This window comes from Balaenoptera ricei, chromosome 1 (genome assembly GCF_028023285.1).
Source record: "Balaenoptera ricei isolate mBalRic1 chromosome 1, mBalRic1.hap2, whole genome shotgun sequence".
NCBI lineage: Eukaryota > Metazoa > Chordata > Mammalia > Artiodactyla > Balaenopteridae > Balaenoptera > Balaenoptera ricei.
Genome location: NC_082639.1, coordinates 158,031,114 through 158,057,541, shown reverse-complemented (window position 1 = coordinate 158,057,541; position 26,428 = coordinate 158,031,114). Strand labels below are relative to the sequence as shown.

At 53.6% G+C, this 26,428-nt stretch overlaps 3 protein-coding genes across 6 annotated transcripts in view; 2 read left to right on the top strand and 1 right to left on the bottom strand.

The window, feature by feature from the left end:
- Nucleotides 1–2,540, top strand: part of CHI3L1 (chitinase 3 like 1) — a 7,177-nt gene extending 4,637 nt beyond the window's left edge. The window contains exons 7-10 of the mRNA XM_059904563.1: nucleotides 397–520; nucleotides 1,110–1,292; nucleotides 1,794–1,910; nucleotides 2,110–2,540. Of these exons, the coding sequence (XP_059760546.1) occupies nucleotides 397–520; nucleotides 1,110–1,292; nucleotides 1,794–1,910; nucleotides 2,110–2,250 (565 nt within the window). The 3' untranslated portion in view covers nucleotides 2,251–2,540. The remainder of the gene's footprint in view (nucleotides 1–396; nucleotides 521–1,109; nucleotides 1,293–1,793; nucleotides 1,911–2,109) is intronic.
- Nucleotides 2,541–5,795: 3,255 nt separating this feature from the next.
- MYBPH (myosin binding protein H) lies at nucleotides 5,796–14,314 on the top strand. The gene is made up of 11 exons (XM_059939338.1): nucleotides 5,796–6,085; nucleotides 6,193–6,327; nucleotides 7,079–7,246; nucleotides 9,660–9,748; nucleotides 10,128–10,323; nucleotides 10,506–10,645; nucleotides 11,266–11,425; nucleotides 12,673–12,809; nucleotides 12,959–13,145; nucleotides 13,475–13,525; nucleotides 14,077–14,314. Exons 1-10 carry the CDS (start codon nucleotides 5,884–5,886, stop codon nucleotides 13,489–13,491), a joined length of 1,431 nt encoding a protein of 476 aa, XP_059795321.1. The 5' UTR covers nucleotides 5,796–5,883; the 3' UTR covers nucleotides 13,492–13,525; nucleotides 14,077–14,314.
- Nucleotides 14,315–14,681: 367 nt separating this feature from the next.
- ADORA1 (adenosine A1 receptor) overlaps nucleotides 14,682–26,428 on the bottom strand; it is a 34,814-nt gene continuing 23,067 nt past the window's right edge. For all 4 annotated transcript variants that reach the window (XM_059904535.1, XM_059904543.1, XM_059904528.1 and 1 more), the window contains exon 3: nucleotides 14,682–16,658. In XM_059904535.1, coding sequence (XP_059760518.1) covers nucleotides 16,019–16,658 — 640 coding nt within the window. In that variant the 3' untranslated portion in view covers nucleotides 14,682–16,018. The remainder of the gene's footprint in view (nucleotides 16,659–26,428) is intronic.

Genomic DNA, 26,428 nt, shown 5'->3' with positions numbered 1-26,428 from the left:
CTCCCCACCAGGAGGAATCATAGGTTCAGGCCATCATTTGGTCCTGCTCTCTCCCGACAAGGCTAGCTGTTGATGCCACTTGTAATCTGCTTTCTCAAAGATGAATGTGGCTGGAGTGGAGGGGGTGACATGTGTTGGAGGCCAGCTCCCAATTGTGTGCTGGGGGCAGATTGGAAGAACCCCATTCTTGCCTTGAATGCTCCTGTGGGACCCTGAGCCCGCTTCCCAGTGTGGCACAAGGGAGGTGGTCCAGCACCCTAGACAGTGGGTCACTGGGTTCTACTGGGTTTTGGGTTAATGGCTTTTCTCTTGGCTGCCTGTTTCTACAGCTCACATCCTGCTAGGGTGGTGCGCTTATTCAATTTTTTGCCTTGTCCTGCATCCACTCTTCCACAGACACCTGGACTTCATCAGCCTTTTGACCTATGACTTTCGTGGAGCGTGGCGCCAGACCATAGCACATCACAGCCCCCTATTCCGAGGCCAGGAAGATACAAGTTCTGACAGATTCAGCAATGCTGTGAGTGTCCCAAAGGAGGGAGGGCTGAGAGGGGACCACAGACATGCCACTTGCCAGAGCTCAGACACCAACCTCTCCACTCCTCAGTAATCCTGCAAGGGAGGTGTTATAGGGCCCACTTCACAGATGAGGAAACTGAGGCCCAAAGTTTATGCATTCTCCACAGCTCTGGGAACTGGGAAGGTGATAATTCCATAAAGAATCAGGACATCTCCTGATGGGCCTATAGGGTGGACCTAGTGAAGGCAGAGGGCAGATTGAAGACAGCACAAAGAGGGCTGGGGGCTGAGAGGGCAAGAGTCTAGTCTAGACCTGCCATTGTTTGCTGTGTAACCTGGGCCAATCACCAGATTTCTGCAACTATCGAACAGTAATAATCCTTTCCTATACCTAAGAGGATTTTTTTCACGACTGAAATTACACAATGCTTTTTAGACTGACATTACAGGTTCCCAGAAGGAAGGGAAGTCCAGATGCATCTAGACCTGGAACTCCACCTTTCAAGGCAGCAGTGGGAACTGCACAACCTTTCCCCTCCTAGACCACCAGCATCTAACTGCTCAAACTGTCCTGCCCTACCCACCCACAGGACTACGCTGTGAGCTATGTGTTGAGGCTGGGGGCCCAGGCCAATAAGCTGGTGATGGGTATCCCCACTTTTGGGAGGAGCTTCACCCTGGCTTCTTCCAAGACAGATGTGGGAACCCCGACCTCAGGGCCAGGAATACCAGGCCGGTTCACCAAGGAGAAAGGGACCCTCGCCTACTATGAGGTATGAGCTGGGGAGAAGGTACGGTTTCCCACGGCACCCGCAGCCCCAGGGAAGGTGAGCCTCCCACCCCACCCCCACTTTACTCCTTTGGAAATTAAAAAAAATGTTCCAGCAGACCTAGCACGCTGGAGAAGAGGGAGGAGGAGGGCAGGCACATCCTGTCTGCACCCCCTCTGGCCACCAAGTTGGAGCCTTCCTTCTAGCCCAGGAAAAAGCAATGGCCAAGAGGTAGGTTCTTTTGTTTCGGCCCATCCTCTGATGCTCTGTGCTGCCTTGGGCCAGTCCTCAGTGTCAAAGCACCATTCCCCAAATCCCTGTTTAAGATGCAGGAAGCTAATCAGAGCCCCCATAATGCCCTCAGGTTACAGCAGCTACAGGATCCTGGGAATCTTTGCATCTGTTTTAAGTAAAGTTGTGTGAAGCCTGCAGTGGCGACCCCCTGGTGACCTGCAAAGTCTCAGCACAGCTCCCCACACCACCCCTGCCCTGTTCTCTGCTCAGATCTGTGACTTCCTCCATGGAGTCACGGTCCATAGACTCCTTGGTCAGCAGGTCCCCTATGCCACTAAGGGCAACCAGCGGGTGGGGTATGACGATCAGGAGAGCGTCAAAAACAAAGTACGTACCTAAGGCCACACCCCCAGTTGAAGAGGGGGAGGGAAGCCCCCTGCACTGAGGGTGGGGCTTGGCTACAGAGGTGTTTTGGGTCTCAGGTGTCTGCTTTTCTCTCCCATGGGGAGGCGTCCAGATAGCATGCTCCCCATAAGCACCCTGGCCCAGGGAACCCAGCCCTGCCTGCTCTGGGTCTCCCTGCCAGGTGCAGTACCTGAGGAACAGGCAACTGGCCAGCGCCATGGTGTGGGCCCTGGACTTGGATGACTTTCAGGGCACCTTCTGCGGACAGAATCTGCACTTCCCTCTCACCAGTACCATCAAGGATGCGCTTGCTGAGGTGTAGCCTTCGGTTCTTGGGCACACAGTGAGGCAGAGATCACTTGGCTCTGACTGGCTAGGAGACTGATCACCTGCCCTGCTGGGTCCCCTGTTGAGCTTCAGTCTCCCTTCCTTGGGCCCATGCAGAGGGCCACAGCTCTGCCGTCTGAGCTCAGCTCCGGTGGACAGGCAGGTAAGGGTGGGGCTGCGGGACCAACACAGTGTAAGACACGGGGTCAGCACATAACTGCTGATTAAGGAGAATGCTCAACAACTCCAAGCCCCACACAACGAGATTTCTTCAACTCCCTTACCCTCAGGCATCCATGCCTAAGGACACCATTTTGGCAAGCTCTACCACCGCAGAGTGAAATATCTTACAAGAAGCAGCAACCACACTAATTATATCCTCTGCAAAGCCCAATTTGAAACCTTTCCTCAGGAACATAATCATGTCCCCATTCCACTTCCCATTCCTGATTCTGCAGCTGCTCAATAAAGCACTGGGGCTCACCAGTTATTAGTGCTTGCTTCAGTCTATCTTTGCGGTCCCACTGGACCCACGGGGCTCACCTCCCCCATGTCTTCTGGATTCCTCTCTCTCAGGCTTGGTAGTCCTGAGCTGCAGAAAGTGAGACCACCCTGTCCTCTGCTGGGCCCCAAGAAGTCCCCAAAAGAGGCAAGCATCACCAGATCCATCAGTCATGGACTTAACCCAAGAGGGCTGATGGGCTTCCAGATCTTAAAAGTCATTGTCGTCCAGACTTCTCGATACAGTTCCTTGTTGAAAGAAGCCTTTTCTGTTTCCAGGGGCTAGCAGGCACTAGGAAGGAAACCCTTTAACACCAACCCTTCATCTCCTCTCTCCCTGGGGAGGGGTAGGAGACAACACAGGGTCAGGTTAGAGAGAGCCCTGACCCTGGACTCTCAGGGCTAGAAGGAGATACCTATGTTACCTCACATGCCCTCCCTCCGTCCCAGGCCTAGAGTCTCTACAGGGCTTGAGAGCTAGCCTTCCAACCTCCCCCCACACTCTCAGTGACCAGTTGCTCATTACCGTAGAGGAACCCTTTCCATTGCTGGGCTGAAATCAGTCAGATGTCTTAGGGCTGTAATCCAGCCGTCTCTCCCCTCTCGGGACATAGCCCTCAACCCATGCAGAGATCAAGACTCCTCAGCTCAGCCTGGGACATGAGGTGGGGGCCAGATGGGACGGGATGGGTCAGACGGGATGAGCTCAGATCAGCCAGCCTTCCAGCTTTTATGAAGTAGAGATGTTCTCAGCAGTTTCTGTGAACTCCCAGAGCCCCGAACATGCCTTGTATCCAAAGAGAGTTCAGCTGCATGCTCCAAAACCAAAGAGAATTTATTTGTGGATTCCCTGATGTTTGGATTGTCTGTGACTTGGCCTAGTGGTTTGTGACACTGGTTTGAGCTGTGGGGAAGAAAACACCTATTGGCCTCCCTGAAATCTGAACCAGCTGGAGCGGGGCAGATGCAACTGATCCCAAGGTCACCTCCAAGCTAAAGGCAAAGAGAGAGAACTTGGCCAGAGCTTCAGCGGGTACCTGGCATTTTGCTGTTGGCCAGTGGGCCAAGCATTCCCTAATCCCTGCCCACTGCCTACCCTACCACACAGGGGTCTTTGAAAAGCCAGAGGCTGTGAGTCCTCCAGGGCAGTCAACCCCCACCCTACCTCCCCTGGCCACCCTTCCCCCATCCTGGGACAGTCTCTGGAGGGCTGACGCAGTGCCCTGCAGAGTTAGTCACATTCACTTATAGCTGCAGAGTCAGATGCCAGGGATAGGGATCGGGTCTCCAGTCCTGGAGGACTGCCCAGCAGGACACTGAGTCACCCGGTAGAGGTCACGGGCACCCAAGCAGGGCAGGATCTGGAGGCTCCCCAGGCCCTCCACTGCCTCTCCCCAACAAGGACAGCCACTGGTGAGAGGTGGCCACACTCCTGTGCCCCCAAGCCCCAGGGCAAGGGGAGAGCATGCATGCGACTGAGGGCCCTAAATAAATTACATGTGTATTGATTTTTAAATTATGGGATATATCATACAAGCTAAAGAGTGCATAAAATGTATTTGTTTAATTACTATATAGTGAAAGCCTGTGTAACCACCACCCAGGACAGGAAATGAGACCTTATTGGTGCCCCTGAAACTTCACAGTCACATGCATCCCTGTGCCTCTGCCCAGAGGCAGGCACTATCCTGACCTTCCCTGCCTTCTTTTGTGGTCTCACCCCCTAGAGACGCCCCTTGAAGAAGAGAGCTGGTGCTCCCCCGTGCTTGAATTGAATATGAATGGGGTCTCATCGCTCTCTGTGCCTGGCTCCTTTTGCTCCCCGTTATGTCTGTTAGATCAACCATGTAGCTGAAGTTTGCTCATTTTATTCCATTTTGGTTTATAGGGGTGCATACATGTCACAGTTATTTATGCATTCCCCTGCTGAAGGAGAGCTGTGTTCTCCGGATTTGGTGTTACAAACAATGCTGCTGTGAATGTTTGCATGCATGTCTCCTGGGGCACAGGTGTGAGAGTTTCTGGGAGTGTAACTGCTGGGTCAGAGAATTTGCACATTTTCAATCTGACTAGATATTGTCTCACTTTTTCCAAAGAGATTCCTCCCATCTACACTCCCACCAGCAATGAGAGTTCTTGTTACTTCCCCTCCTCCCTGACACATGTTATTTTCAGGCTTATTAAATCATTCTCAATCTTACTGTTTTATTGGATGAATGACTCAATGACTAGAAATTTGGTTGTACCTGTCTCATTTCCCCGTGGCATGCAGATGTCCTGCTTCGAAGAGTTTACAAGTCTCAGAGTGCTGTCCTCCTCCAAGGTCTCTTCCAGACCTGTCTTATGACTTGATTTTACCCCCAAGGGCTAGGGGACTGTCATAGTGCTCTCTGTAACAGATGGGGAAACTGAGGTCCCGAGCAGGGATTGGAGAGGCTGGGTAACCAGAGGCCTTAGACTCCCTCCCTGGGGTCCCATTGCTAGAAGACCTTCCTCCAATCAGGCCCACCTTGGGCATCCCAATTCCCTCCCTCTCTAGGCCCTCAACCTCGTGCAGCACAAGTGAGAATTCCCAGGGAATGTGAGGACCAGGGGAGTGTGGGAGCCCAGGGACAAAGCTGGGAGTGCTCCCAAGAGAAGGCTGTTTCAGGCTGTCTGGACCCCAGCACCCAAGCTGAGAAGCCCTGGGCACAAGTGGTCCCCCAGAGGCCAAACACACAGAGCCTGATCTGGGTTCATTCTCCAGATGGAAGCTCTTGTTCCCATTGCCCTGACCCCTGGCACAGGCTCCTGGCAATGTCCCATCTCACCGATCTGTACCCTCCTCCCATCTGGGCACCAGAACCCTGCCTGCTGAGATCCAATCGGGGTGATGGATGAGGTCGTGCACTCCTCAAGGGACCCTTGCAGTCCTCCGCCAGAGCTATTCCTGGCTTCAGCGCCTCCCCACGCACCCCCCCAGTCCCCCTGCCTGACCTGACCCCACAGCTGGGAATCATTTGCTTGGGGGTGGGGCAGCCCCCTGACTATATAAGCCTGGACCTAGGTGTCCCAGGCACCCTGGAAGCACAGACCCTCCAGTGCTGCTCCCTGCGCACTCCAGCCTGACCCTCCAGCAATCCTTGCAATGAGAGGAAAAGCCACCTGGGAAGCCCTTGCCTGTGGTCCGGAGGAGACTGCCTCTGAGTCTGCAAATGTGCCCACCACAGAGCCCTCTGGAGAAGTGGCAGCACCGAAGTCTACCGGGGAAGAGCCAGCTCCCAAGCCACAGGAGCCTGCCCCTCAGGCACCTGCCCCCGCAGCCTCTAAACCCGCACCTCCAACTGAAGGTGACAAGAGGCGGGGCAGGTGGAGGAGGGAGGCAGCCTTGGCGGAGAGTGGTGCGGGGAGAGCTTTTGGCTACGAACCTCTTTATCTCCCCCTGCTTCTCCCTCAGATGTCCCCAGTGCCCCGCTGCTGCTGGCTGTGGAGGACGTGAGTGACAGCTCGGTGACTGTGAGCTGGGAACCCCCGGAGAGGCTAGGGAAGCTGGGGCTCCAGGGCTATGTTCTGGAACTCCGCCGAGAGGGAGGTGAGCTATGGGCTAAGCTCTGCATACACCCAGGGGAGGTGGGCTTAGAGGGCAGCAGGGACAAGCCTCCAGACTCTGCAGTTGGGTCAGTCCAAGGGGAGATACAGAAGGAGGGAGAGGAAGCAGTCCGCTCAAGCCACTCACACACAGCTTCTTGCTCCACCAACACACCTCTGAAAGCAGGAGGATGTCCAAACGGCCTTAGGAGGCCCCCTGTCCTCCAGCTCCAGGAAGCCTCTGAGTAACAGAGATAAAAGGGTAGGTGACACTGGGGCACTCCCCTGTGAGAATGAAGGAGGTAGTAAGTCTCAGAGGACCCTGCTTGGGGAGGGCAAGCAGGAGGTGGAGAGCAAAAGAAGCTGAGGGGGAGGGTAAGTTGTAAGAGACAGTGAGGAGAAACAGGGGACGGGCGGCTCTGGCCAAATTCCTCATGCCACCATCCTCTTATCCACCTCCGTGGCAGTCAAGTTCAGCCTGGCCTCTGCCTTTGCCCCTACCTTGCTGTGTGATTTGGCAAATGTGTCCAACCCTCTCTGGGCTTCAGCAAACCCATCTCTGGCCACCACTCAAGGGTTCTAACATCAGGTGTCTTTGATGCCATTTGACAACAAGAAGTCAGGGAGGCAAATGGAAAATAAGTCCCAGAAAGGGAGGTCAGCTTCCTCAGATCATCAGCGAGAAGGGAAGCCCCACTGAGAAGGGTGCCCACAGCCATGGAGCCAGGACCTTGCACTCTCTTCATTTCTCTCAGCCTTGGAGTGGGTGCCTGTGAATTCCCGGCCCATGATGGTGACCCAGCAGACCGTGCGGAACCTGGTTCTAGGTGACAAGTTCTTCGTACGTGTGGCTGCAGTGAGCTCTGCAGGGGCTGGCCCACCAGCTGTGCTGGACCAGCCTGTCCACATCCAAGAGATCATTGGTAAAGCCTGCTCCCCAGCCCTTCCCAGGCACCTTATCTAATGGATGGAGAAACTGAGGCCAATGGGTAGAGCGAACAGGGCAGTCATTTCCCCCCATCCCACACTCACGTGCACAAGCCACCTGCTATCGCCGTTTTGCCTTAAGAAAGTCCCAGGTTCCTCAGCAGCAAGGGGCCTCTAGAGGTCAAAGAGGCCATTTCCCTGAGTGGCCCAGCCCCCAAGCTTCCTGACCTCCAGAACTGAGAGCTCAAGCTCCCCAGGTCACCTGCCTCAGAGTCCCAGTGCTTAGAGTCATTACATTCTTCCTACCTAATCTTAATTCCTTCAGCGGCCATGGAAGCTCATTTTCTGCTCATTTCATATGGCCTGGGTTCCAGATTCTCCCAAACATTTTGGAATAGAGAGGAGTCTTTGCTTGCCTCTTGCTGCACCACGTCCCTAGTGGGAAGAAGATTAACGCCCTGCAAAAGGCCGGTGAAGGTTTCTCCATCCCCAGAGGCCAGTGCTGCACTGGGAACCTGGGAGGCCAGCTGCTGTCCCCTTGCTAAGATTTCTATTTGTAGGGTGCATTAGCCTCAAGCCCTCCCAGGACTGATCAGGTTTCAGTCTGTTAATGGCAGTGAGTCATTTGGTCTGATCCAAGGTCTCTGGGGACAGCCCAGAGCTGCAGGGTGACAAGAGACATAGGCCAGCAGGTGGCCTGAGGCCTTCTCCACATTTCTCCTTGTTCCCCCCTCCTCGTCTTGACCCCATAATTCTGGACAAGGCCTCCAGACAGAGGGGGTTTCACGGCCACAGAAGGGGGTCAAGTTCGGATTCAAGGAAATACTTTTCAACTCTAAGGCCTGAGAGATGTGGGAACCAGGGGGTTGGGAGTGTAGAATTGTAGACTGTTACGGCTTGTCCATCCAAGCCAAGCAGGTCCAAAGGCACCCAGGACTCCCTTGAGATCACCTAGCCTATTTGTGGCAGTCCCAGAACCTGACTCCCACACAGGACAGTTCATGTCTTACCAGGCAGCAGGGAGTCTTTTTCTGGTGATTTTTAGAACCAGAGGACTTTCCCTTCCTTTGAGTCTGGGTGAGACATGGTCCCACCTGGCAGCTCAATATGGACTCATCGATTCTAGCCTGGGAGTGCCAGGAAGCCCTCCTTGTTGCAGAGTGGGGTTGGTCGGCATCCTGGACCTTCCCTGAGGGCCCAGGGACCTCAGACTCTGAGAGCCTGCAGGGGCCAGGACCCTCTACTTCAAGGCCTAACACGGAAGGAGTCAGCTAGACTCAGCACCCTCTACTCCATTAAAATTCCTCTGGCAGGAGAGAAGGGGATTTCCTGGAGAGAAGAGGGGAGGAGGCTGTGAATAAACAGGGAGCAGCCAGCCAGGCCCCCCTCATGGGCAGGGCAGGGTGGGGACCCTGTCCAGAATCCTCAGCTGCTCAGCTGTCCCTCCTCAGCCACCTGGAGCTGCCAAGCATTCCTGGCCCCCTGCAGCTGCCCCTGGAACATTCCACGCCTGATGCTCCCAGGGCCAAGTGCCTGCACAGCTAATCCTCAGAGACACTGTGTTCCTTCTGTCTCCTCCGTCTCTGCCCTGCGTGCCACTGACCAACTGCTGCCACCTGTTTGCCACTGAGGAGCCTCAGCCACCACCACCCCTACGCCCACCCAGGGGGATAGTGGCAGGGGCTGTTGCAGCTTCCCTTGGAATGCCCTTGCACCTGATTAGGTGATAGTCAGGAAGGTGGTTCTCTACCGTAGCATGGGGCTGAAGTAAAGTGTCAGGAAGGACTTCCCCACCGCAGACTGAAAGGTAGTGGAAGGAGTAAGAGAGAAGGAAGGGGGTAGGTCTGCTCTGGCTTCATTTAAAAAGGGAAATATCCCAATCCTCCCGTATGGCTTGGAGACAGAGCAGTGGGCAAATGGGTCTCACAGGGGCTTCTCTGAAGGCCTGAGCTGTTCAAAGCAGAAGGGCAGAGGGACTGGGAAGACAGTGTTGCCACCCTTCCAGGGAATGCAGGGCCACAGGCGCAGCACATGCTGCCCACCAGGGGGAGCCAGGGAGCCAGTTGGGGCCCATCTGGAGCCCAGGAATACCAGAGCTGCAGGGCAAATCCCAGCCTGGCAGGGTCAGGGCACCAAGGGAGTGCCCGGGATGCCTACCAGTTCACACCGTGGAGGCCCTGCCCTCCTGGAACCTCCTGGCTCTCAAGTCCCCAAGGGCCTCAGGGGATTTGGGTCCCTGGATCTGGGGAGTGAGCTTTGCCCTGTCCACAAGGAGGCAGCCTCAGAGCATAGCCAGGAGACCTCCTACCCAGCCAGCAGCCTTCTCCAGTTGTCCCCTACCCCTGCCACAGAAGCCTCCAATCAGCAGCCCCCCTGCTGTGCTAAGCCTAGCCTCTCGCTTTAATGCAGAGGCCCCCAAGATCCGCGTTCCCCGCCACCTTCGTCAGACCTATGTCCGTCAGGTGGGAGAGATGATTAACCTGCAAATCCCCTTCCAGGTGAGTATGCCTCCTGCCCGGGATAAGAACTTGGGTGAAATAAGGGCCCCCGTCTGAGGTGTATTAGAGGAGCCCAGGAAATGTCAGGATCCCCGTGGAGGTCTGCCTGAGACCCACCCACCAAGATGGCCTCATCCTCCCTCTGTTGTACACATGACTCAGTTGTGATTCTCCAGCCGGTGAACAGGACAGGTGGCCCCGGGGCTGGCTGGACATCCGGAGAATGAGGCTGTAGGCAGCACCTGTGGCTCTAGCCTCTGCTACCTGTGCTCGGAAGGGCCAATGGGGCTAGCTCTCCTGGCACAGGGATCCCTGGAGCTGAGTGGGTGTGGGGGTGCTGGCACCTTCTGCGTTCACCTTGAGGGCTCCTCCCTCCCAGGGGAATCCCAAGCCTCAGGCCTCGTGGACCCACAACGGTCATGCCCTGGACAGCCAGCGGGTGAGTGTGCGCACCAGGGACCAGGACTCCATCCTCTTCATCCGCTCAGCCCAGCGCTCCGACTCAGGCTGCTATGAGCTCACCGTGCAGCTGGAAGGCCTGGAGGCCAAGGCAGCCATCGACATCCTGGTGATCGGTATGGGGCCAGGGGAGGCAGGGCTGGCTTGCTGGGGACCCAGAGACCTCACCTCCTGCCCCAGAACTGATGGCCAATGGGGTCAGGCCAAGAGAGAGTGATAAGAGCCAGATCTTGGGTGGGGGGATTTTGCAGCAAGCCCAGCCCTCCCCCTCACTCTCTCTCACACCCTGGTCCTACAGAGAAACCTGGATCCCCCAGCAGCATCAGGCTACTGGATGTCTGGGGCTGCAACGCTGCCCTCGAGTGGACACCACCCCAGGACACAGGCAACACAGAGCTCCTGGGCTACACAGTGCAGAAGGCAGACAAAAAGACAGGGGTGAGGCCTGCTAGAGCAGAGTACGGGGAGGAGGAAGGTCTGACTGGGGTTGGGTTTGCGGGGAAAGAAGTGGCCTAGGTGTCTGGGAAGGCCTGTCCACTAAGAGTCCACGGACCGAAGAGCTCTGGTCTGCCCACCACTAACCTGACTCCCTGTGTGGCTTTTGGCAAATCTCTTTCATCTCTGGGTTTCAGTTTCCTCCTGAAGACTTCAAGGGTGGCTCTCTGAGGCCCTTCAAGCTCTAGAGCAGTGCTTCTGGAAATGTAATGTGCATATGAATTACCTGGGAATCTTGCTAAAATGCAGATCTTAATTCAGCGGGTCTGGGGTGGGGACTGAGATCCTGAACTTCTATGAAGTTCTCAGGTGATTCTTACTTTGCAGGACCTCGGGCCACACTTTGACCAGTAAAGTTCTAGAATTCTCTGAGGACCCCAGCAAGGTCACATTCTCCCAGGGGTTCCTTCTCCCAATTTAAAGCCCCTCAGACCCAAAGCTGGATGATTCAGTCTCCCAGGGATGGGGCGTGGAACAAGCCCCTCTGAGGAAGAGGCCACAGGGGGAGCAGGGAGGGGGAGGGCAGGGTGGAGGTGAGGATGACAGGCCCAGGGTCCCTGCAGCAATGGTTCACAGTGCTGGAGCGCTACCACCCGACCACCTGCTCTATCTCCGACCTCATCGTGGGTAACTCTTACTCCTTCCGGGTCTTCTCGGAAAACCTGTGTGGACTCAGTGCCTCGGCGGCCGTCACCAAGGAGCTTGCCCACATCCAGAAGACAGGTGGGTCTGGGTCCAAGACCGGAAACCAAGCTAGGCCTTGCCATGCTGACCCTTCTCCCTGTCTCTGACTTTTCCTTGGTGTGTCAGCAGCCCTCCCTGTGTGCTTCTCATGGGTGTCCACTTGCCAGAGCTTTTGCTGCCCTCTCCACACCCACTCCACAGCTACCCACACGCACACATTCACATGGCGTGACTGTAAAGAAATGGATGTGGTTGATTGATTGTAACAAACACATCAGAGCAAACCCATGCAAATGAGAAACACCCCTTGGGAGGCTGTGCACTTATTCTAAAGATGCCGTATGGCTGCCAACATCATAGCAGTCATTGGGTCTCCTGTGCAGTATCCCAAGGGAGCTACTCTGAAGGGCAATGTGTGTGGATAGGTAGACTGGTGAGTTTGCTAAAAGCAAACTCCCGACCCTAATATAACACCACATAGATGGACAAGAGAGATATGGGTATTTACTGTCTCTATACAGACACATGGCCCTCTTGCGTCAAATGTGAAATTCCAAGCCCTTTCTCCCTGTCACCCTGCGTGCTCCAAGGCCCTCCCCCGTACAGTCTGTGTGGGCTGCAGAAAGCACACTCTTTTAAACACTAGCCTGAACTGCACAGAATTAGGAAGAAATTTTCGTTTAAAAGAAGAAAGCCAGTCAAGTCTCCAAAGACAAACAGAAATGAAATGCAGAATCCCTGGGTTTTTAGACTCCACCCTCAGCCAAGATCATCTCGTCTGTTTGGTTTTGCTGCCCACTCCCCTCTGTCCTCCCCTCTGCGACTCACCCAGCTGTGGTTTTGGCTTTCCTCTGCCTCTTTGAGACATTCTGCCTCTAAGCTCCTGCATGTTGGTTGTGCCTGGCTTCCCAAAGACCCCAGGAGCCTGGGGTCCTGCCATGGGGTTCCAGAGGAGGAGGTAGGGATGAAATGGATTGTCTTCAACCCTTAATTTTCCTCCAGACCACCAGCTCTCTGCTCAGAGAGCCATAGTCATCATGTGACGTTCCATCGCTTAAGCCGCAAACTCACTACATGATATTGGGCAAGTCCCTCATCTATGAAGGGTCTTAGTTTTCCATCTGTCAACTGGGGATGACAAATTTATCCTTGCAAAGGAAGGCTGTGTAGATTAAGTGGGATACCTAAGTGTAAGCTGTAGTGATTTTAAGAAAATGGATGAGGTCAGTCTTAAGAGGTCTCCTCCTGTAACCTCAAATTCACCCTACTTTCTCCCCCCAAACCAGATATTGTTGCCAAACCTAAAAGCTTTGTTGAGCAAGACTTCTCAGAAGCCCCCTCGTTCACCCAGCCCCTGGCTGACCACACCTCCACCCCTGGCTACAGCACGCAGCTCTTCTGCAGTGTCCGAGCATCACCCAAGGTGAGGGGCAGGGCCCTGCTGTGCCCTGGGCAGGGGCACTGGGGTTGAAGGATCTTCCCAGGCATCTTTCCCTAAGCCTGAGGATGGCCTGCGAGAGCCTCGTCCTGGCCCACAAACTTCCCAGCTCTCCTCTGACCTTGCTTCCCCAGCCCAGGATCATCTGGATGAAAAACAAGATGGACATCCAGGGTGACCCCAAATACCGCGCCCTCTCTGAGCAAGGTGTCTGCACCCTGGAGATCCGGAAACCCAGCCCCTTCGATTCTGGGGTCTACACCTGCAAGGCCATCAATGTGCTGGGGGAGGCGTCTGTGGACTGCCGGCTGGAGGTCAAAGGTGAGGGCTTGAAAGGGGTCACTCCTTAGGAACCCTCCAATGGATGGGAGACCAGGAGAAGCCACCTCTTCTCCTGCTGGACTAGACGAGGCTGAGTGCTGAAAATCAAGGCAAGACAGGGGTAGTGAAAATCGAGGTCAGGCTGTCAGAAGGACTTTCCAAGAGGGAGGATGGCTTAACGTGGGTAAAGGAGGCGGTAGAGTCTGCCTCGTAGACAGATGGATCACTGGGGTGAGGGCATGAGACTCATTCACCCCCCCCACCCCCCACTCGGGTCCCCAGCAGACACCCACCCACTCCCTGAGCTCTAACCTTCAGATTTCTCCCAGCCTCAGCCACACACTGAAGAGCCACTGGTGGAGGCTGTGATGAGGAGGAAGGTAAATGGCTGCATGCACTCCCTCTGCTGCCTCTGGGGGTGGAGGCCAGGAGCAGGGGTGGGAGTGAGAAGGGAAGGGGGCAGCCAGCTCTGAGTACAAATCTGCAGTCACAGGCAGCGAACACGCACAGTCCTGGGGGTGTTCCACAGACGCTGCAGGGCAGGGTGATGCTGGTGAGGCCTGGAAGGGATGGGCATTCAGTGGAAGGGATTCAGTGGATGGTCAGAGGACAGGATCTAGTCCTGGCTCTGAATGACCTTAGGCCAGGGCATTCCCTTGGACCTGTTTCTTCAGTCAGAAAAGTAGGGGCAACATCCGTGCCCTGACTGCCCTCCCAGGTGGTTCTGAGGCCCTGGACTAGTGAGGATGTATCCTGGAGCTGCAGTGGGCAGAGCTGAGACCTGGGCTTTGGGCCCGAGGGCCTAAGGGGAAGGAGGCCTGGGAAAGGAAGAGGGGTACTGCTTCGCGCTCCCCATATCACCTCTTCAGCAGGGCACGTATAGCCCAGCTCTGCCTAACGGCAGGGGCTCATGAAACATGTTCTCTGCCAGGTGCTGCAGGCCTGAGGGTTCAGGGCAGCCAGGCCCAGAATCAAGCTCCACGGAGGCCAGAGGTCCCCATCTCCATAGTGATGACTGATGGCTTTGCTCCTTGGTACCTGCCTAGCAGGCCCCAGGCCAGGCTTCCTGGATACAAGGGGCCCTGGAAAGTGCAAAGATTGGAGCGCTCCTGCAGAGAGTTGTACACTGGGTGAGAAGCACTTGAATAAAGGTGTGTGGTGATACAGTACAGGGGCCTCTGTGACAATGAGCATCATCATGATGGGGGCGGCACTGCGTCACCATGAGGGGGGTGTTAAATGTGTCATCATGAGGGGGTCTCCACCTCTGACACCATGAGGAAGGTGCCAGTGGGAGGGAGCTTGCAGTGTCATGGGGGTTTTCCAGATGTGAGATTTTTTAGGATCTCATTTCACATGCAGAGTTTGCTACCCTAAGAGGATAACTATAGGAACAGACACACCCTTCTTTGGAACCCTCCTTGCTCCAAATGCCTCCAAGTCCCCCCTCTCTTCACTTCTCCCCATCCCCCACCATTGCTTTTTCTCTGTTGAGGTTGTTTGTTGCCCTCAGACAGTGGTGGGGTACGTTCTCCATGAGGGTTCACAGTCTTTTATTAGTCAAGTGGCCCGCCCTGGGAGCCAGGGGATATCCCACCTCTGAGAGAGAGAAGGGCCTGGAATCATGTCTGGAGTTGCTATTCACACTTAGAACCTGGCCCCTCATTCTTCTGTATAAGGAGCTTTGGACTTGGCCAGGAGCGGACCCTTCCCCAAGGGTTTAGTCTAAAGGCCTAGACTCTGCAATAGAGCCTCAAAGCCCATGATCACTGTGCTAAGTGTCAGGGGTACTGAGGGTACCTAAATTCTGGTAAGACCTTCCTGCCCATATACCCAGGAGGGTAGTCTCCTCTGGCCTGACCACCCTGTCACACTTCATCCCAGTGTGACCAGAGCAGCCCACTTTCCCTTCTTCATCCACTCCCCAGAAAGGCAGAATGCTCCCAAGAGTTGGCATGTCTGGGGCTCTCCTCTCCATCTGGCTCAGAAGCAACAAAGATGGGTGTCACCTAGGAGGGCACAGGCCCATCACCGAGAGCTGGTGGCCCAGAGGACAGGCAGTTACACACCAAGTCTCCTACTTGGGAGGCTCAGGGAAAGAATGAGGGCTCAACGCTGTCTCCCAGTGGCTGTTTGAGGCCCACACCTACCATTCCACATTAGCTCCAGAGAGCTCGGAGCCCCCACTCAGGTCCAAGGGCTAGTGAAGAATAAAGCAAATACTGGAAATTATTTCTGGACTCGCCCTTTCGGCCTCTCCCAAGTATAACCGTGGAATCCCCAGGGCAAAGAGAGCAGGCACCCTGGCATGCAGCATGGCCAGGAACACAGGCTTCTGGGAGGTGGGGATTGAGGCTCCTTGATTCCTGCCTGTCAGTGGCTCTGGTCACCTTCTGCTACAGAACAGGAGAGAAAACAAGGCCAGGACATCTAGTTTCTCTCCTTCCCTCCATCTTGGCGGGGATATTCTCCTCTCCTTAAGCTTGGTCCCAGGGCTGCACCACTACCACCTAAGACAAGCAGACTCCCCTCCCTGCCTGCCATGGGACCTGAGCTTGCCCTCCTGGCCCACATGGCCCCTTGGCAGTCTCAGTGTCCCCAGGCCCCACTCAGCCTGATGCACTGGGCTGCCTGTGGGTTGGTCAGGCAGGTGGGGAGGCTCAAGCCGCTTTCCTCCTCCCCTCAGGTTACCTGGTTCTTTCCCCATGGGCTGCCCTCCCAAAACTCCTCCAGGACCTCGAGGTGCTGGGCACTCACAGCCCAATGCCCAGTAGGGAAGAGTCAGGGAGACAGGGAGACAAGCGGGACAGTAGGGAGGTGAGGACTGGGCTGAGATGCCCCAGATGTGGGCAGGTGGGAGCAGGAGGTGGAGTCTAGTCATCGGGCCTCTCTTCTGGAGGATCCTCATCAATGGGGGGTGCAGGTTGGCAGCGGAAGTGGTCGTTCCAAATCTTAAGGAAGGTAACCCGAAACTTCTGGATGCGGAAGGCATAGACGATGGGATTCATGGCCGAGTTACCATGTGTGAGGAAGATGGCGATGTACATGAGGAGCCTCGGCTTATGGCAGGAAGGGCAGAAGAGGGTGATGCAGTTAAGGATGTGTAGGGGAAGCCAGCTGAGGGCGAAGAGGAAGAGGATGAGGGCCAGCGACTTGGCGATCTTCAGCTCCTTCCCATAGTACTTCTGCGGGTCACCAGAGGATGCGGACACCTTCTTGTTGAGCTGCTTGCGGATCAGGTAGAAGACCTCCAGGTAGATGAGGACCATGAGCAGCAGTGGGGGCAGCACCCAGACAAAGAAGTTGAAGTAGACCATATACTCCATGCTGATGACCTTCTCAAACTGGCACTTGATCACGGGCTCACCTACACTGCCATTGGCCAGCCAGGCCCGCTCCACTGCACTCAGGTTGTTCCAGCCGAACATAGGTGCCAAGCCCACCACAAAGGAGAGAATCCAGCAGCCAACGATGGCCACCACAGCCCTTCGGGGAGTCACCACTGTCTTGTACCTGGGGGAGAGGAGGGCAGAGTGTGAGGCCCCCTCCTCAGTTCACCCAGCCCCTGGGGGTCTCTAAGAGGAGGCCCCTGCTCAGCCAGGGCCCAGGAGTGGGGAGGTGGTTGTCTTTGGCTAGAGGGTCAAGTCTTTGGGATCTAAAATTTAGGCCAGAACTTGCAAAGCACTGGTTCATGTCTACTTCTGAGGGTGGGAAAAAACATAGAAGAAAACAACAAATGAATTCCTTTAGGAATTTTACTAAAATTACCAAAGTAAAAATTGCTCACATGTGCTTGGCACACCCCCACTGGTGACCTTATCATTGCTTCATGACAGTTCCCGTGGGGTAGAAAAGCACCAGCAGAATGAGTGCCCATTTGACAGCTGAGAAAACTGAGGTTCAGAGTAGTCACGTGTTCTGCCCAAGACCACATGGAGGGTGGCAGCACTGTCCTATGCTTCCTAACTGACCACAACAACAAGGTGATTAACAAACCACCCCTCCCCTTGGGCCAGTTGACACACTATAATAAAAAGCCTTCCCACACCCCCTCTTTTTGGCTGTGTCCCATCTCTGCCAGTGCCCCCATCTCCCACCCCCATCCTTACCTCGCCTCCCCTTTCAGTCATGTACAGTGCTTACCTCCTGACGGGTTGATCTCAAGAACCAGCTCTCCACCCCCAAGCTAATTGGGAATTATTCTCAGGAAAGAAAACTGATGTTCATTGAGGACTACATGCAAGGAACTCCCATTTATGCATGCATACATGGGTGTATTCATTCATTTTTGTGTGCTTTCTGTTCCAGGCATTGGTCTCTGTGCTAGGAGTAAGATTAATAATCCCTACCTCTATGCAGCTCACATTTTGGATGAAGAAATAGATAACACAAAAGTAAGGAAATAAATAAACAAGACAACTAGAGGTTGCGATATGTCCTTTGAAGGAAATAAGCAGGACGATGTCAAGGGGCAGAGCTACCAACCTTTTTCATGCCATGACATACACAGATGATGAAAACATTTGGATGACACAGAAAATGGATGAGGCTGCCCATGGGCCATGACTCTCCCCCCACCCCTGCCCCCAGGGTTGAGGGGATGCCCCTCCGGGGGGGGGCTCCCCACTTCCCTTTAAACCAATCCAGCCAGCAGCCAGAATGTCCTCTGCCCACGCACTGGCCTTGGAGCTAGTTCCAAGGGCGGGGCCCGCCCAGCTCTGTGCTGAGGAGCTGGCTCAGCCCAGCAGCTTGCCCAGTTGTTATTTTCCAGTGTAGCTTCTGAGATGGATGGAGTGCCCTCCTGAGCATGTGAACAGCTACTGAGACCCACGGGTGTGAAGGCGGAGGCCTCCCTCTGACTCCGTTTTCTTCTGTCCCGTGCCTGTGGAATCTGCGGCATTCTCCTTCACAGCAGTGATTCTTAAGGTCCCTCTCACCCTGGACCAAAGCCCACTGCTCCTTGAAGGCTTTACAGGAGTGGAAAGGGGAATGATTTGAGGGATGGGAGAAACTGGACCCCACCCCCACCCCATCTAGAAAGCAAGCACTAGAAGCGACCTCATTTCCAATCTCATCATTCCAGTGGGGAAACTGAGGCCCCTAGATGACTCCAACACCTTCAGTGTGGTCCCCCATCCCCTACTCTGTAATCATAGGGTCCTTGTGTCCCCAAAGCTCCAAGGGGCCTTGGAATCTGTCCAGTTTGCTTCTGCCTTCCTGAAGTTTTCTTAGATCTAATCCTTGCTCTCTTGCTGTAACTAAAGCCTATTTCCACCTCTTGAAGCCCCAGCAGGATAGCCAGCCTGGTGCGTACTTTGGAGTCAGAGATCCATATCTGGGCCCCAGGTCTGTAACTTACTAGGTCAGTTCTTCCTCTGTAAAGTGAGACTGTGGGACCCACTTCAGATGAGCTAACATATGTGAAATGCTCTGTAAGCACGCCACCAACATTCCTGTGCCTGAGCTCCTAACCCTCCAAGCCCCTGAAAACACACGCACCTGAGAAACCCTGCTATCTCTAGATGCTCAGCAAACACAGCCTAATGGCTCTGTAAACGTCTGGCTCAAGGTTTGTTTCTGATGAGCTTAAAGTGCTTCCCACATGTCCTATAGTGAAAGAAGCTCTGGGCAAGTCTATGGGGTGAGGCTAAAGGAGCGCAGGTCATTCTATCAAAAGAGAAAAAAGGCTAAGGTACTCTGCCACAGCTGTCACAGGCAGGGGGGCAGGTCCCTGTGGTGAGCCTCAGCAGAGCCCATTGGAGCTGCAGCTGCAGAAGGAAGGATGTGGGCCAGGCACCCCCTATCACAGCCCATCACAGCTATGATTTACATCATATTTATCATTTACAAAGCCCTTTTACATTCATGTCCCAGGTAATCCCCGTAACCACCCTGTGAGGTGAGTACAGCGCATGATGGAATCCCCATTTTACAGATTAGGAACTCGAGGTCCAGAAATGGGCAACGACTTGCCCACATCTCCTGACTCCAAGACCAGCTCTCCTCAGGGCACCAGGCTGACTGTGGGTTGTTTAGATGTGGATGACTGGCAGATTGGGAACATCCCTTTCCTACAAGCTTTAAAATGGGAATGTCTAGACCCTATTCAAAGGTGGTACCACCCAGAGAAAGGGGGGTAGACAAAGTGACCTCTGGTATTGCCGTCCAGCCTGAGGAATAGGGGAGGGGGTATCTCGCCCAGGACCCACATCTGGGCAGTGATGACCCACCAAGAGAGGAGGTGAATTCTGACAGTGTCCCAGGTGACAGAGAAGGAGGAGGTAACTTCTAGCTAGAGAGGTGCCCGCCTTTTCTCTTCCCCTCACCCTTCCCAACTGCCTGGAGCCCCGGGGTTAAAGCTTTCCTGGGGTTCCTCCGGGCCAGGTCCCAGCAGACCCTGCAGCTTAGGGTATCAGTTCTCATCTGTTTTTCTTGCTATTTTCTCCATGGTGGGAAAGGGCTGGACCCAGGACCTTGGTTGAGGTAGGGCAGGCTCTCACAGGAAGGGCTGCCTCTCAGAGCTGGGAGAAAAACTTACCTCTCCCTACATGTGGGAAAGAGAAGCAGAGGCTGCAAGTCCTAGGGTGCACATGGGGTGGGGCGTGCTGAATGTGCCACAAACACTTGTCCCACCAAGTCATGGTCCAAGGCCTCATAACCCCCAACTTTATAGACAGCCCTGTGAGAGCTAGCCAGAGAGATGGCTGCCCTCAGGAGTGTGCAGTCTCAGACAGACAAAGAGGAAGCAACAGAATGGAGGCACTGGAACACCAAGTGGAGCCCTGTCCACAGGCAAGCAGGGCAGGCAGCTCCTTAAAGATGTCGTTGAAGAAACCAGGGAGAGCCCTGCCCCCTCCTGTAGCTCCCACACAGTGCATAAAATCCCCCCATTGGTGAGGTGTTCCTTTGGGTTAAGAATCGCCCTGTGTGTTATTTTTAAAGCCAAGATAACACTGACTCCATAGTATGAATTACTTTGTCAGTATCTTCTTATTGATGATGAGAAAAATGAAAAAACTGGGTACCTAGAGTAGTTGGGGTGGCAGAGACTCCAAGAGGAAAAGGGACAGCTTAAGGAAAGAGGTAGAAGAGTCTCCTGTTGCCAAGAGCTGGCCTAGCTGAACAGACAAGTATTTCATAATATAGCTGCTGCAAGAATAAGTAAGTGTGGTTTACAGGTCAAAATTAGGGAAGGAGGGCTACGAATCCTGTACCCAAATAGGGAAAGGCAGAGGAAGCCTTTGCTACTTCCCTGGACACCCTGGCAGGGCTGCCATAGGAGAGGAGGAGGTTCTGGAGGCTAAGGGAGGGGGATGTTCAAAAATAATCGTTAACTGATTGACAGTAATAACAACAATGCTAATAAAAGCTAACATTTATTGATGCTTTTCACGTGCTGGCACCAACTTTATAGACAGCCCTGTGACTTAGGCATTATGATGATTATTATTCTCATTTTCTAATCGCAGTAACTGAGATTCAGATTATGAAACATGTCCAAGGTCACTCAGTGAGTAAGAGGTAGAGATGGAATTTCTAAGACTGAGATTTGTCCTAGTCCAAAGCCCATGATGGACCCCAGCTCTGCCACTCTGGGAAGATGGAGGACAAGGGGGGCTCAGAGGGTGGAGGTCCAGTACAGAAGAAGGGAGTCATGGTGGATCTCCCCTGCTTCAGGTAACCCCCGGACTGGGCAGCTCTGAAGATGACAGCAGGCCTGCCTGGGAGCCTCCTCCTCCCTCGAAGTCCAACCCCTTTGTAGCCCTCAGACTGGTCTGTTCATGATCTGCTCAGCTGTTTAGTCGTCAGTGCTGGGGCAAGTAGACAGCTGAGGCACCCTCCCTTTCATTCATTAAACAGATATTCACGGAGGGCTTTTAGGTGCCAGGTTACAAGTGCCGGGTTCAGGAATATCAAAGAGAACAGGCTTTCAGGAAAGTAACATTCTAGAGGCAGGGGATAAACCAATAAACAGATCGTTTGAGACCTACCAAGTTAAAGAAATAGGACACCCTGAGAGCCAGTGGCTGGGCATAGAGTGCTGCTGACTTAGGTTGTGTGCGTGCTCAGGACAGCCTCTCTGGGGAGGAGACACTGAGCCGAGAGGGATATGATCACCAAGGGCAACCAGCCATGAGGTACCAGCAGGCAAAGTCCTGAGGCCTGAGTGGCTCAGGGAGCAGAGCAGCTAGCGGGGGCTTCCTGAGAGTGAAGGCAAGGGCCAGGGCGGGCCAGTCACAGATGTGGTCTGGGACGGCCACCTGGGCTGGGCAGGTCACACGAAAGGTTCCAAGGTTTTATTCTTGTGCAGGGAAAGCCATTGTAAGCAAAGGAGTAATATCTAATTTCTGTTTTTAAAAGATACTTCGGGCTGCAGTGTGGAGAGTGTGTTGTGTGCAGCAGGGAAAGCAAGAACACCATGGGGAACGTATTTCAGCCATCCAGGTAATAGGCGAGGTGGTGAGCTCTCGTGGGTGGCAGTGGGGAGTGGGGAGGAGTGCCTGGCTGTCTGATGTGTTTGGGAACAGAGCCAACAGGACCTGTTGCTGAGTTTGGGTGTCCAGGTGAGAGAAAGCACCATCAGGATGACTCTCATGTTTTGATCCCGACCACTGAAGGGAGAGTGGGGCCATTCCCTGACCCTGACCCTGACCCCTCTCTGGCCAGGGGCCCTTCCCCTACTCCCAATCCTGTTGCACTCACTCAGGAAGTCCAGACCACACTGCTGGACACTTCTTTGTGTGCACCTCCCACCTGGGGCCTTTGCACTTCCTGCTCACCTCCCTGAGAGGGCTGGGAAGGCTCCTTCCCCCACATCCAGATCTCAGCTTAGATGTCACCTCCTCAGAGGAGATTCCCTGACCACCCTGCAAAAGAAGCCTGTCACTCTGTAGCCTTCCGCCGTTTTTAATTCTCTTGATAGAGCTTATCACTTCTTGACTCTCTGAATCCATTCATCTACCCCCCCCCAACTGCTTCCTCTCTCGATTAGATATAGATATAAATATGTAGGTGTTTAGGAATTTATTATCTGTTTCTCTCCAGTGGAACGTAACTCCATTAGGACAGAGATTCATTTTGCAAGTTCACCAACTGCATTCCTAGTACCTAGAAAAGCGCTCAATAATTATTTGTTGAATGAATGAGTAAATAGACGTAAAAATGGATAATGAATCCACATATCCATTCATTCAATCATTTATGATTTATTCAATGAAAATACATTTTATTCAATGATAAATAAATGATAAATAAATTAAAATGATAAATTAAAAAAAATTATTCGATCATTCATGATTAATTGAGGACCTACCATGTGAGTACCTGTCAGGGAACCACAGATAAGGATTAAATGGTAGGTGCTCAATTAGAGACAGTCAGATTAGAAAGGCATAGCTGAAGTCTTAGAAGCAATTACAGTGCCCTGGATGGAAAAAATCTTTCCCTTGTTCATTCCCCACTGGGCTAGAAGCTGTGGGGATCTGCTGCTAAGTCAGATAACTACTGGTCCCCTGCTTAAGCCCTGTGACATAAGGTTGCTCTGATGAGGGCCTCTTATGAGAGGTATGAGCGAGTGCCACCAGGCCACCAGCCAGCCTCCAGCACATCTATGGCAGCCCTGAGCCCCAGCTCTGTCCCTGCATACTGTGAGACCAGCAGAGGCTACCCTGGCCAGAACTAGCCTCCCCAGAGTCTTCCAGAGGAGCAGCATTTCCATCTCAAGCTAAACCCCAGCAGGAGCCATGAGCCTGCCTGAGCTCTCCATTGGTCCTTTGCTTCATGAAGAGGCCCCTTTCATAGGCGGGATCAAATCCAGTTGGAGGCCTGACTGCACAGAGGGGTGTCCTCTGTCTGCCTACAGCCTCACAGGAGGGCTCTTCCTGGACACCACTGGGGACTGACTTTTAGGCTGACTCTGAGAACATGAACAATAAGCCTCCTTAAAACAGGAAAAGCTCAGAATGCCATCAGGTGGTGAACAGTCCAGGGGACCTAGGCAGGAAAGATGCATTTGACAGAGAAAAGAGAAGGGGGGTGGGCGGCATAGAGATACGCAAAAACTCTCTTTGGTGGACCAAGAACTGACCAACGGAGGAAGGTGTTCAGATAAGCTGCTCCATCACTGTACAAACAAGACTGGAGAGTGCTGGTCCTGAAGCTGTATGTCCTCAGCTTCCCCTCCTTGCCCTGCCCTGCTCTGAGTCGCGGGGGAGGGCGGCTGACCCTTGCAGGCTGCATTTCCCAAGCTCCTGGGTCACTGGGTTCATGGAAGGCATTGGAGTGCTGGAGGGAGGAGGTGGAAGGATATTTCCACCCCCCTCTCTCTGACACAGATGGGTCTCAGGCAGCGGTTACATCTCTTCCTTGGCTCTACCTCCCACCAGCCAGGCCCTCTATGGTTTCAGCTTCCACTAGCCCCCTGTAGACCCTGGGCTCCAGGACCACCTCCTTCCTTTGCCCTTTAGTCTAGGGGTAGCTTCCTGTTGTTGCTAATGTCTGAGTTACATCACTATCCCCTATTTGACTTCTTAGATTCTTCATCACCTGTGTGACCAATTCCTGGCATTAAAAGCCCTCAGCTGTAAACACCTAAGCGACTTCCACGTTTCTGGTTAGATCCCAATGGTTCAGGAGTGAAGCTGGAGCAGGAAAAATTGAATGTAGTTATCACAAAGAACTCCCTCCTCGAGGGATGAGAGGACTGGCCAGACTCTTAATAAATATGTGTTGACTCAGAAGAAGAGAGAGAGAATCCACAGGATGGGTTTGGAAAAGGCTAAACATGGCTCTGTTTGAGGGCAGGGGTGATGAAGTGTCCTGTCAACTGCTGAGACCAGGGCAGGGTCCTCAGGCCTGGCTGTCCCTGTTTCTTGTCACCAAGGCACTGGGCATGCGGCTGGGTAGGGGATTGGAGCATGTCTGCATCTTTCTGCAACGTGCAGTTTGGATAGTCTGGGACTGAATCCTCCATCTTCCCTTCCCACTTTCTTGCCTTGTGAGAAGGAGTGATATTCCACAGCTCTGGTGACCTCCTTCCTTGCCTCCCTCCTTATCATTGATCTCAGCTAGTTGTAACTGGAAACTTGGATCTCAAGACCAGGGAAGTAAGGCTTTAGGACTATAAACCACTTCCTTCAGAGAAATTCTCCCTCTCAAAGGAAACAGGAAACCGGATACAATCAAAGGCACTGGGCACACTCCAGGGGCCAAATATTAAACGGTAACATTCCCCGGGGGAGTCTGGATCAGGGACCCTGGGGAGGGACCTGGATGTCTGGGTCCTTATAATCCTGCCTTGAATCTTGCTTGCTTCAGGACCTGTGGCGTCACCCACCAACTCTAAATATCAGTGTCACCAATCCCTGAAAGGGGGATCCATTGGACACCCTCAAGGCTAGTTTGCAGAACTATAGAGAGCGGGCCCAGACACTGAACTCCTTGAAAGAACAGAGCTGGATAAATTAGTTAGGCTAGTAGTGTAATGGGCCTTGGAAATAACTCCTGGTCACGTTCTGAGGACAAACAACTCAACAGCCTGGTGGGAAAAACAATTATGTCTATGTATGTGACCCAGTAGCATCCTCTATTCTGAACGTCCTCTATTCTCCCTGCTTCAGATTCAGAGCCCCTTCCTTGAATCTGGGAGAGAGCAGAAAAAACATAGCCCCTGACCTAAAGGAGTTCTCCATCTGATGGGGAAGTTACAGCCCCTGAGCAGAGGGAGTGCCCAGTCTGATGGGAGAGCAGCCCAGGCTAAATAAAACATACAAGGCCAAAGTTCCTGGCATCAACCCCAGACTCAAAGGTGGCACAGGTAACTGACATTGCAAGTTCTACCTCAGGCCTGTGTGCCTGTGATGAAGCCCCTCTCCTCTCTGGTTGCATCCTCTCATCCTTACAAAGAGGGGTTGGGATTTGTTCAGTGCACCTGATCCAGAGGAGGCTGCAGGGGGTAGTGTAGGGAGGGAGGTTCTCAGGTTTGGGGAAGGCATATTTTCAAAGTATACTTGCCTACAATCCCCAACCCTTTCCCGCAGTCCGGGGCATATCAGAATGTTCCCACACAGGCAATGGGAGGCCCAGGGACTGCACTTTGACATAATCCCCTAGGTAATTTTGAGATGCAGCCACCTCCTCCCCAGCCCCAGTCCTCTAACTCCTGAGACCAGTGCAGCCCCACATCCCAGTGACAGGGTGGTCTTCAGGGAGGAGGGTGTCTGACCTGAACTGTAAACTCAGGACAACTGGACCCAGACCTCAGCATTCCTGGCCATTTCCTGCTCTGAGGTTTGATTCTCTCCAGCTCTTGGGGTAAGGCCAGGATGGTGAAAATACCAAGGCCAAATTACCCCACCTGCTGTGGTAGACTTTCTGACTCATTCAGCGGTATGGAAAAAAATTATCCTGTCTGCATATGGATTTAATGACCTATGAGTGGCTGGCACAGTGAGGCCTTACTGGGATGACCATTGTGGTAAAGGGAGTAAAATTTCTTTTCCAACTAAGTGGAAAGACCTGACATTATAGGAAAAGGGAGCTGATTGAATCATTCCCCACCAGCCTCTCTGGTCTTTGCAGATAGTGGTCACTTTTAAGAGGTGGCAGGGAATCCTGCAGCCTGGCTGGCACATCAAGAGGGTGAGGGCAGGAGGGAGCTGGAAATGTGCAGAGCTCCCCAGCCTCGAGAGAGCAGGGGGCCCACACTGCCCATCAAGGTGCCTGCAAGGACAGCAATGACATGAAGACCCCCAGAGCAGGGCAGTCCTCCCTTGGAGCACCCCACTGTGGTGGGAACCAGGAGACCTCGGTTCTGGTCCAGGCTTTGTTGAGAGGGAATGAGCTGGCCTTGGGTGAAACTCCTCTCCTTTGGGGGCATCTCTATCCTCATCTGGATAATGTAGGACTGAATGAGATGTTTCCCAAGCTCTGGCAGGTCAAGTTCCCCTCTTTTGAAATGTGTCAGATCATCTGATACGAAGAGATGAGCTTGGCACTAGTGGAGGGAGGGAACACCGAAAACCAGTTTGGGGATGGGGAGCCCAGGGGCAGTAGTTGAGAGGCACATACAACTCCACAGAAGGGAGTCCCCCCTCTAAGGATTTCATGCTCCAGCTATGTGCCCCATGGAGAGGAAGATGGGGAGCAACATGGAATGGAAAGAGAAATAAATATTTGTTGTGAGTGAATGAATGAAGGAATGAATGAAGAGTGTTGCGGAGTCAGATCTGAGTTCAAGCTGTGGCTCTACCAGTTAACAGCTTGTGGCCTTGACCAAGTAAAAA